The sequence below is a fragment of the Lotus japonicus genome, chromosome 3 (genome assembly GCF_012489685.1).
Source record: "Lotus japonicus ecotype B-129 chromosome 3, LjGifu_v1.2".
NCBI lineage: Eukaryota > Viridiplantae > Streptophyta > Magnoliopsida > Fabales > Fabaceae > Lotus > Lotus japonicus.
The window spans coordinates 84,275,234-84,287,926 of NC_080043.1; the positions used below are offsets into that span (position 1 = coordinate 84,275,234).

Below are 12,693 nucleotides of genomic sequence, written 5' to 3' on the forward strand. Positions count from 1 at the left end.
TTACGATTAACCCCGGTTATGATGGCTTTCATCTTGAAGTTCAACGTTTGACATGATGAGTTATTAGCTTGATCCCCTTTGTTTTGGTTCTGGGAGCTAGACAAGTTGAGCAAGAGTACTGGGAACATTAGAAGTAGGAAAAACATCAAAAGCTCAAATACATTGTATCTGCAATCATCTGGAAATTAAATACTTTATCAAATGGACAAAGTAGCATGAAAAACACATCAGTTTTTCCAACTTTTTTTTGGTGATCAATCAGTGTTTCCACCTATACATACTAGTCTCAGAATCGATTTTGGTTTCCAAAAACTACTCACAAAAGGTTCTCTTCATAATTAATTTTGCCTCTAGGATTCATTGTACAGATGCACTTATATTTGACAGAACCTTATTCCAATCGTTATCCTTCATATAGTAAATAGTAATACATCATGGAAGTGCAATGGTAATCTTACAACATCTACCTTCACATAATAATCATCTTATTGATTCATGAATTACAAAATAATATGAATATCTATAATATGAGCCTCTACTTCAGGCAAACATCTTCTGAGAAGCCATTGCCATTCTCTCCTATATTGGTCTTGGCCCCAGATAAAATGGGAGAGTGATGAGGATCCCCCAAAGGGAAGCATGAGATAACAACTTTTCCCCAAGCTCTTCCAGTTTCTAGATATCTAAATGCCTCTATCACATTGTCAAAATGATATGGACCTGTGGGATCAATCACAGCTTTGAGCTCCCCTCTTTCCAAATATGGCTCAAGCTTTTCCAAGCTTTCCCCAGAGACTGTCAAACTTGAGTAAACTGCTCTGGGATGTGATGGAGGCCATGTTATGTCAACTATTGCTGCATCATCCTTTGCTACCACAACAGATTTCTGGCAATCCCCTGAAAATTTTATGGCATGTATTGAACTTTCAATTAAAGACAGCACAATTAAAAAGATGTAATGCAAGCCATCAAATACAAGACATGTAACCAACAAGTCCCATCACAGTTGGTAGATAACTAGCCCCATAAGCATTTAGTCGATGATTCGATCATTGGACGGTGTGTATGGAGAAAGATTCGTTGGGAGAGGTTTACCCAGTTAATGCGATCTCCGAGCCTCTAGATGATTAGTCTCATGGCTACCGGCTGCGGGGATACCTTAGTAATACCATAAAAATAAAAATAGAAGATATGTATATATATTAAATATCAGATGAAAAAAACTTACCAACTGTGTCATAAAGAAAATCAAACTTCTCCTCAATGTCTTCATATTTAATCTTTGTGTAGTCCACCACTTTATCAGCACCTAACTGCTTGACAAATTCCACTTTTGGGGTACTAGTTGTGGCCACCACATAAGGAGCTCCATACAAATGTTTGGCAAGCTGAATAACCAAATTCCCTACCCCTCCTGCTCCACCAACTACAAAAATTGTCTGGTCCTTCTTATAACTTGCAGTGGTGAAGCCTTCTATTGCTGTCTGAACTGCCAAAGGCAAGCTTGCAGCCTCCTCAAAAGAAAGACATTTTGGTTTTCTTGCAACCAAGCTCTCTTCCACCACAATGAATTGTGCCAAAGTTCCAAGCTGCTTTGGTTTTTCCTCAGCATTGAAATCTTGGATGTTGCCATAGACCTCATCGCCTATATCAAATTTAGCAACATCAGCACCTTTTCCTATCACGACACCAGCCATGTCGCAGCCCGGAACCACCTGCATAAATCCATGTATATATCAGTATCTCCTAGATTAATTTATGCAAATAACAAGTAATTAAGGAAATCAACTATTAAAGAAGTTACCAGAAGCACAAGACATGTGTGTTTGGTTTAACACTTTAGTTGCTCATATGTCCCCATAAGCGCTTATTGCATAAGCGCACTAAGTGTTATTCATAAGCTATTTTGAGAAGTTTATTGAAATAAGCCCAAAACATGATATAAGTAGATATAATTAGTCATAAGTCATTAGCTGATTTAAGCAACTTATGAAAATAAGTTCAAAACAGCTTGAAGGTAAGTTATAAAGGTATTTACATAAGCTCTCGAACACTTGCATAAGCGTTTATGTTATAAGATAGTCTCAAATAAGGTGACTTGTGTAGCAAACAACTAGATAAGAATCTTGAAATGAAAAATTCCTTGCTCAATCTTGCAATTCACAAATAGCTATTGTTGTATAATTGTTACTTCCCCAAGTTTAGTTGCTTAGACTATAGATTCTGGTGCATCAGCAGGTTTAGACATTGTTCCTCTAATGATTGTCCTGGCGAGCATTAATATGATCATTTATTTTAAAATTTGAGCAAATTTAGAGTTTCATACTTACAGGGAAATCAGAAGGAAAGATAGGACGTAGACGCCTCTTGAAATCAATTGGATTTAATGCAGCAGCATGAACTTGGACAAGTAGTTGCTTATTCTGAGGAGTGGGAATTGGTAAACTCCCCAGCTTAAGGACTTCCTTAGGACCATACTCCTCATAGAACCAAGCTTTCTGTGTGTTCATATTAAAATTTAACAAATTTCTTCTCAATTGTTTTTAGATAATCAGCCCTGTGAACCACTATATATATATTAAGTTGATGAGTGAGACAAAGGGATGCTAGTGTCATCAAAACTAAGAATCAACAACAAAGACTTTTTCCTACTTAGTGATGTTAGTCATATGGATCAATCAAAATGTTGTAACATAAATCATGTTTAAGGACACACCAATTAAATTCAAATTTTACTAAATTACTTGGTCTATAGTTTTCTTCTGTTTATACTAGTTACCTCTAACTATTGGATTGTCTTCCCTCAATTCTACGCTTAGTACTGTTACTTCTACATGTTTTTCCCCAAATGCCTAAACTATCTAAATGAGACCATCTTTTCTACAAAACTCTGTAGAAAAGAGGATATAGAAAAGAATACATATTTATCTTAGAGTTAAAGAAGGCATAGAAAATGACAAATCAACTACCTTCCAAATGAGAATAATGTCATATTATCAGCAGTCCAATGGGAACTAAATTCAACAATAGGACAAAAACTGAGATGGTAACAAGTAAGAGATATGAATTTTCACTCCTTAACAGTTCTTGTACAGGTTGTATGGAAACAGTATGATTGGCGCCCTTTTCTTCATTTTCTTCAATATAACCGTGCACTTGCGGTCCTATCTAAGGGGAGACCGAGAAGAGGAGAGAACTCTATTAATGGGCATAAGATCAGAATACTGATCCGACACCACATCTTAACAGTAAACTATAAGGCAATGAGTCTGTGAGTCTAGACACTTATATTGCCTTTGATTAACTCATTCTTAACCGATATGAGACTTGAGTCACATTTAATGGTCCAACATTATCTCGTACTTGAGAAGAGCTAATCGAAAACCACCCATAATTGATCATGTGATCTATGACAGAGGAAGTGATGAATTATCTGGTATTTGAGGATAACCAATTCATGAATGGCTCTCATAGCTTGCTGATAAGGCTGTGCATGTTCCTTGTAGATTGAAGTAGACACATTTGAGTTGAGATTAATTCACTTTGGCCCATAGTGCGTACGAAATTTGGCTCTAAATCACACACTGAAAGCAAGTTATCAGAAAAAAAATTAGTTGGAATTCATTTTCAGTAGCAGAGTTCTCAAAGGATGCAAGTAGCTTGAAAGAGATGTCGTGAACTTGTGATCGTGAATGTTATCTATAATCAACTACCAGTCAATGCATGTGCTAAGCATTTCGTTGATCCTTAGAAATTATTCTCATTCAATCCAAAAACGAGAAGTTAAGTAAAATAAAACTTGGGTTAACTGTGTTTTCGATCCCTCTAACTATTGACTTAGTCTGGTTTTGATCCCCGTTGGAGTTTTCTCTCATTTTGCTCCCTCCTTTTTCTCTGAAATGAATCTAGTTTAGTTAATCCTAGCTCCGGTGAGAGCTAACTGGCCAGTCATGGGCAATGCCAAGTTATGTGTCTATGTGTTGAATGATCTGGTGGTAACATGGCACTTGAATCATCATAGTCACACATTAGCATGTTTTTCTTTGTCACGAGAGTTAAGACAAATAGATCAGCAAAAATCCATAATATATACATTCAGGGGTTTTTCTAGGTCCAATCATCGCATACGTGGCATCTCATGATTGGCTAATTTCATTAAAAATCCTACATGGCAATCATTCCTCCTTTCCATACAAGGTATGTACTTTTTCTCATCTGAAATCAATTTTTCATGTCTTTGATGTGTGTTATTGTAATCTAATCTCATTCCTTCAAAATTCATGTTTTACTAACCCTAATATGTTATTCTCCTCATTCCCTTTCAACAATTTTTTTACAGGATTATAGTGTCATTAGACCTATAGACGCTGAAAATAACAATTTCACGAATATGGATCAAGGGTATATTATTATTATTGATCCCGTGAGTGTTCTGCAAATTAATGGAAATTAGAGGCGGTGACATAATTTGTATTAGGTTTGAAAGAATAGAAAATAGAATTATTGAAGTTAAGGTGGTGTATGGAAATATTTAGTTAGTTGTTATTCATTCCAAAATTTAATCAGTTGTTGTTTTGTCTTGGGTATCTTTTCGTGGTTTTGTTTTTCTCAATCTACATGAGAGGATTGTTCTCATGATTTAATTTATTTATCAAATAAAATCCAAGATTAATTGTTATTTTTTTCATTCTGGAATTGTTCTCATGATTTACTTTGTTTTTCCTTTGTTTTACACGTACAATTTTTTCCTTGACTTCATCACTTTGTCTTGTGGGCTGAATCAAGCTTGATATATTTGACAATTTTGCATTCACCCGCGATTTATAATAATAAGATACTCATATATGTCCAATGGTGCTTCTTTTCTTTGTCATCCTTTTACGGTCAAGATCCAAACAAGATTATATATAAAAAAGAACTTTAGTCAAATACCAAAAACACTTTTTACCATACATTTTTAAAAATAAAAATTGTTTTTAATAGCCAATTTAAGTTAGTCTAATATCAATATCATTCATGTCAAATTATTGCTTTATACGATTTTAAAAAAAAATCTCTTTTAAAATAAGTTCCATTTTTAAGATGAAAAAAAAAACGTTTAAATAATTAATTACGAGAATCTCATTTTCCTTGGTTTAAAAATAATTTCAAATTTTAAAATGATAAAAAAGGTAAAAAAAAATTAATTACTTTTTAAATTCGGTAGCCAAGTTTTATATAAGGAAAAATATTTTCGAAATTAATTATTTATTTCCTTATATAAACCACTTAATTATATTAATTTCCTTATTTAAAATCATAAAAGACATTAAATGTCTTATGGAATAAATGCTATTTTCGTATTTTTTAAACAAGGAAATTTAAAATAATTAAATAAATTTTAATGCATTGACTATTTATTTAAGAAAAATATTTTCGAAATTAACTATTTATTTTATTCAATTTCCTTATATAAATCACTTAATTATATTAATTTCCTTATTTAAAATCATAAAAAACATTAAATGCTTTATGGAATAAATGCTATTTTCAGTTTTTTTAAATAAGGAAATTTAAAATAATTAAATAAATTTTAATGCATTAACTATTTATTTAAGACAAATATTTTCGAAATTAATTATTTATTTCCTTCAATTCTCTTATATAAACCATTTAATTATATTAATTTCTTTATTTAAAATCATAAAAGACATTAAATGTTTTATGAAATAAATGTTATTTTCGTTTTTTTTAATAAGGAAATTTAAAATAATTAAATAAATTTTAATGCATTGACTATTTATATAAGACAAATGTTTTCAAAATTAATTATTTATTTCCTTCAATTCTCTTATATAAACCATTTAATTATATTAATTTCTTTATTTAAAATCATAAAAGACATTAAACGTTTTATGGAATAAATGCTATTTTCGTTTTTTTTAATAAGAAAATTTAAAATAATTAAATAAATTTTAATGCATTGACTATTTATTTAAGGAAATATTTTTGAAATTAATTATTTATTTCCTTCAATTTCCGTATATAAACTACTTAATTGTATTAATTTTCTAATTTAACATCATAAAAGACATTAAATGTTTTATGAAATAAATGCTATTTTCGTTTTTTTTTAAATAATGAAATTCAAAATAATTAAATAAATTTTAATTCATTGACTATTTATTTAAGGAAAATATTTTCGAAATTAATTATTTATTTCCTTCATTTTCCTTATATAAACCACTTAATTATATTAATTTCTTTATTTAAAATCATAAAAGACATTAAATGCATTATGAAATAAATGTTATTTTCGTTTTTTTAAATAAGGAAATTTAAAATAATTAAATAAATTTTAATTCCTTGACTATTTATTTTAGGAAAATATTTTCAAAATTAATTATTTATTTCCCTCAATTTCCTTATATAAACCACTTAATTATATTAATTTCCTTATTTAAAATTATAAAAGACATTAAATGCTTTATGAAATAAATGTTATTTTCGTATTTTTTAATAATGAAATTTAAAATAATTAAATAAATTTTAATGCATTGACTATTTATTTATGGAAAATATTTTCGAAATTAACTATTTATTTCATTCAATTTCCTTATATAAACCTTTAATTTTATTAATTTCCTTATTTAAAATAAAAAAAGACATTAAATAATTTATGGAATAAATGCTATTTTCATTTTTTTTATATAAGGAAATTTAAAATAATTAAATAAATTTTAATGTATTGACTATTTATTTAAGGAAAATATTATTCAAAATTAAATGATTAATTCCTTCTATTTCCTTATATAAAACATTTAATTACGTGAAACATGTTTTCTTTCTTTTAAAATAATTTCCATTTTCAAACTGGAAAAAAACATTTAAATAATTAATTACGTATTAAATAATCGATTTCCTTATATAAAAAATTAATGACATGAATCCCCTTTTCCTTGGTTGTAAAAGAATTCAAATTTTAAATTATAAAAAAAAAGTTAAAAAGTTTTAAAAACTTTTTAAATTCGGTAGCTAAGTCTTATGTAAGGAAATTAATTTTCAAAATTAATTATTTATTTCCTTCAATTTCCGTGTATAAATTACTTAATTGTATTAATTTCCTTATATAAAATCATAAAAGACATTAAATGCTTTATGGAATTTAACTCAACTTCCGGGATGATACTTGGTTCCATCAAATTAATGATTTTCCCATAAGTCGCTGACCCTACTCTTTTATCCGATTACTCGATGTCCTAAACTTAGATGTCGGCTACAACTGTTTAATCGGTGAGACTTTGTTAATTCTTTTTTCTTTTATGTTTACAATTATTCTATATTTTTCTGATTTTTAAAAATTATAGATGTAATTGGAGTTTTAACTAAAGTTGGAAGAGTTCAAGAATACAATGTTCACGGAAATGTCGAGAAGATCGTTCAATTTGAGCTTTCTGCAGCAGGGTAACCGTATTGGCCTTGATGTGAAAATAATTTCAATCTTTTTTTTTAGACCGAAAAGTCTAATGTATTTCATTATTTGATTTTGTAGAGCCAAAATAAAATGTGCTTTGATAAGGAACTTTGTAGACGAATACATTGATTTCGTCTCCACTACTCGTGCACACGGAGCAGTGATTTTGATTCCGCTTGGGAAAGTAAAGACGCACCCAGGTATGTTGCGTGTACAATTTTTCATTGCCAAATTAGTGTTTTCAAATTTACTATTTAGTTATTTCTTAATTTATAAAATATATTTTGTTCTCCGATGTAGGCACTACTGACAGATATATAGCTGCAATATTTGGTCCAACCAGAATTTTTTATCGAGCACCTATTTGAAGAAGATTTAATGGTGAAGTAACGCTCCCATATCGTTGTCTTCACCTTAACAGAATGAAGATCCAATTGTCTTCATAAATTCCAGCAAATTTAGCATTTGAGTTGTAGTGAAATTTTGATGAACTTTGTTTCTGTTCTTCACTATGATAAACCTAATTCCTTTGTCAGTACTATTATGACGATTTGTTATGTTTCTTAAGGGCTGCGTCACACGAACTTGAACTATTTTTCATTTTTTTTTTTGATTTTTAGACATTGATAAAAACAATGATTAGTATAGCTCAATCATTTTTTATAAAAACAATACATAGTCACGCATTTAATGATTTTTTTTTATATTAAATTTTAGTTACTTAATAATAACACGGATTTCCTATTTTTAAAATTCAAAATGTTAAATCAAGGTCTTTATCAAACTTTAATTTATAGAAACAAAAATTATTATAATTCTTGAATGTTTTTTACTATTGTTTATTAAAAAGGGAAACAACATTATTGTAATTACATTACAATTAATTTTGTAACCAGTTTAAAAAAAACGTGTAACCAAAAAAAATTACGTTCGCTTACATTTATGAAGGTCGTTAACTGTAAAAAAAATTGACGTTCGTTTTAATGCGTCACAAAATTAATTCCGATCATTTGTTACAAATATTACAAATTTACTGAATTATTAAGTTGTTACATTGAATTAATTATATTGACAAGCATCTTCAGTCTAATGGGAAGTCTCTAAAAGAATTTACATGTTTCTCAGATGTTGATTTTTCCGAAGCTATCCAATTCACAACCTAAATAATTCTGAATTTTATGAAATTTGTATGACGGTAAAATTTATGAGGCATCACAAATTTACATAAATTAGTCAAATGTGATTGCCAGATTTTAGTTTTGACGACAAAATTTAATTTGCTTAGCAATTCTATTTTATGTTGTTGTTATTATTGGTTTACTTTATACGTTTAGCTTCTTTACTAATTGTCCAAAAATATTGTTGAACAATCGTATTGAAACATATTTCACTGTGAATTTAATAATAAATAAATAAATTAAAGGAGTGATTAAAAATCATAACTTCTCACATTACAAATTAATAAACGCATTTTGATGATTTTTTCCTACATTTACTTTTATTCCTTAAATAATCATGCGCATTTATGTGTTTTTGTATTTAAAAATTAAAATTTAAATAAACGTATTTTTCAACTTTAATTTGTAGAAAAAAATTTATTCAATGCTTGACTCTTTTTAACAATTTGATTACTAAACTTTAGAAAATTAAATTTCTAAAATTTTAATTACTTATAATTTCATTCAAGGGCGTACTCCTGTTCAAAAAAAAAAGAAATTACATAACTATAATGAAATTATAATTTAATTAATGTTTAAATGCTTAAAAAATGAATAACCATCACTTATTATAAATATTCCAAATGTATTGCATTAATAACTAGATATTCTAAAATAAATACAAAAGAACAAAATAGTTTAACAGCATTAATTACGTTCAATTATTTTTATAATGAATCTGTTAAAGTTTATCATTAATTCAGTTGACTAATCTTAAAAAATTCATGACAAAATTAATTTTATTTCCTTAATTACAATGATTTCATTAGATTTTTTCTCTTTTGAAAACACAATGATTTAATTATATACTTTAATTAATGCTTAAACGTGAAATTAGTCATGCATTTAATGATTTTTTACTGCATTAACTTTTAGTCAATTAATAATCACGCGCATTTATGATTTTTAACCTTTAAAAATTAAAGTTTTAAAAAAGGTATTTTTCAACCTTTATTGGGACAAAAAAAACATGATTTAATGCTTGACTTTTTTTTTTAACAATTTGATTATTAGAATTTATAAAATAAAATAAAATATATTTAATTGCAGTTACTCCTCTGTTACTAAAAAAAGTACTTAACTACAAAGAAATTATAATTTAATTATGTTTTAATGGGTAAAAATAGTAATAACCATCATTTATTCCAAATTTATTGCATTAAATTCGACATATTGTAAAATAATTTAAAAATAACAAAATAGTTTAACTGCATTAATTACGTTCAATTATTTTTAGAATGAATCCGTAAAAGTTTTTCATTAATTCGGTTGACTTATCTTTAAACATTCATGACAAAATTTATTTTATTTCCTTAATTACAATGATTTAATTATATAATTTAAGTTACGTTTACAAAAAAATTATTAGTCACGCATTTAATGATTTTTTTCTGCATTAACTTTTAGTCAATATATAATCAAGTGCATTGATAATATTTAGCATTTAAAAAATTAAAATTTAAATAAAGGTATTTTTCAACCTTTAATACGTAAAAAAAACAATATTTATTAAAAATATACCAAATTTATTGCATTAATAACGCGATAAAGTACATTAAATTTAAAATAACAAAATAGTCTAACTGCATTAATTACATTCAATTATTTTTAACAAGTATTCGTTAAAAATATATTTCCTTAAAACCGTTGACTGCTATATAGGAAAATCGAATAAAAATACTTTTAAATTAGAATTAAAAAAAATTAATAACTTTATTTAATTTTAAAATTCATCCATCACAATTAAGTACATTAATTACATCTATTTATTTTTAAAAAATAAGCAACAACTTAGTAATAATTCCTTAATTGCAATTACTTGATTATATACATTAATTATACAAAATTATGTGCGTTAATTAAGTAAATAAAACCTACATACATAAATGAAAAATTCGGAATCAAGTAAAAATTGAATAACGCATTAAATTTTTAAAAATTTTCAACTTATACTAATAAAAATTCGAGCTTCAACCAAAAATAAAAATCAATACAAAATCAATAAGGAATCACAGTAGAGCAATAAGCCTATATATATATACTTTAGTATACATCTCCTTTGATACACAAGTTCAGGCCAAAATCAACAGACGTTAGTTTTCATCTCCAAAACTTCCATGCATCATGAATCCGAATTATAGCCTACTTGACCAACTAACTCCTTTAGCACATGATTGGACAATTGTCGTTCGAGTAATAAGGGTGTGGTTTGCTGAAGAAGAGGAGGAAGAAGATGAGGAAGGACACGACAATTCGTTCTATAATCTGTTGTTGATGGATCGAAAGGTATGCAAACCAGAAACAATTTCACTATTATTAAATATGTAATTGTATTTTAATTTAATTCACGGACATAAATTCATATGTAACTCCTTCATTTCTAGGGTCAAACAATCCATGCAGAGTGTAGGCGTAACCTTCATGAACGTTTTGCCAACAGAATCACGGAAGGTTTGGTATAGCGTTTTGAATATTTCTGGGTATGGCATAATTTCCGAGGTCTTATTGCATCTAGGCATATCTACAAGATACACTTGCAAAGTAGGACAAGAATGATTCGATATAATAAAGATGTGTTTCCTATGCGTGATCTGATATTTGACAACGTGCATGAAATTCTAAATCCTGACTTTGATGAGCGGTTCTTAGTTGGTATGTAAATACCTTCATTTAAATAACTTCAAATACATCAACACTTCCATGTATTGATATTACCATTAAACATATGTTATGGGAGAAGTAACGCACGTCGGATATTACAACGAATTTGAGCGGACTAGAGTCCATACGCAGAGCAGAGACATTGAAATTGAATCTCAAAGGTAAATTTGTTTTTATCAATAACAAATTAGTATTCTTAATTTCTATAAATTCCTACGGAAGAAAGTTAACAACTTTTATTTAATTTTTTCCAGCAAAAAAAATTAAATGTTTTTTATACGGCCAATTTTTCGACGAATTAGATGCACTTCTAAATTCAAAAGACCATAAACATGTTGTTATTATCATATTGTTGGGAGTTTTAACAATTCATCAAGGTACATTTAATTATTTTGAGCAACAAACAAACATAAACTTCTATATGGTAAATCAACATGTTCAAACTTAAACTTACAATCGATCGCTAATTTTTTTTCCAGGGGAATATAAACTAACTGTTGGTTTAAACTACACTAAAGTATTGTTCAATCCTGACATTCCACAAGCAGTGTCCTACAGAGAAATGTATGTATGTACTGTGGATTTCACATTATTTTGAACAAATTTAGATGACAAATAACAACATAATCTTTGTTTCTTCGCAGATTATTTGAGTGTGACGCAGTTCATACTCAAGTAATGAACGTTGTGATTGAAAGATTAAACGTTACTGAAAAAGATGAGTTCCTAACGCTTTTCCCAAGCACAAGTATTAAAAATTTAGTTACTTGCAGATTGGTATGTTCTCATCACTTTTAATTTAATTTGTTAGACATTTTTTTTATTAAAAAAAAACAGACATTGATTTTCATTCAATGTTTTAATTAAATAAAACAATTACTTATTATATTATTAACTTAGTATTAGTGAATAAATTATTAAATTAGTAAATAAACATTTAATGTTAGTACACTAAACAAAAATGCATTTTAAATACAAAATTCATGGGGTTAGAGTTTTTTAAACACTAACTACAAACTTAAATACTTATTAAACTAATTTAGTAATCACTTATTATGGGAAATTAACAACACATGAATAATGACATAAAATATCAATTAATTAGACCATAACCTCTTATACTCTTTCATTGAATTTAATTGCTTTAAATTCATAACGTTATAATAGGAAAAAATATTTTGATACACGTTTTGAACATTTTTAATAAAGATTAATTTATAGTCAACATTTAAAACAACAACTAATATATTCAATTCTTAAAAAAAAACGTTTTAATTTTTTTTTTGTAAAAAAAATGATGGAACACTTATTTTTATATTGAGTTATAAAAACAGTAGACTCTATAATCACTCCTTTTAGAAA

General features: G+C 27.6%; 1 protein-coding gene across 1 annotated transcript; it reads right to left on the reverse strand.

Annotated features, from left to right (window-relative positions):
* Positions 1 to 313: 313 nt before the first annotated feature.
* LOC130746637 (2-methylene-furan-3-one reductase-like) lies at positions 314 to 3,262 on the reverse strand. Its single transcript, XM_057599331.1, has 3 exons — positions 2,331 to 3,262; positions 1,229 to 1,715; positions 314 to 897 (listed from the first exon to the last, which is right to left on the reverse strand). The coding sequence occupies exons 1-3, from the start codon at positions 2,508 to 2,510 to the stop codon at positions 536 to 538; spliced, it is 1,029 nt and encodes a 342-aa protein (XP_057455314.1). The 5' UTR covers positions 2,511 to 3,262; the 3' UTR covers positions 314 to 535.
* Positions 3,263 to 12,693: the final 9,431 nt, after the last annotated feature.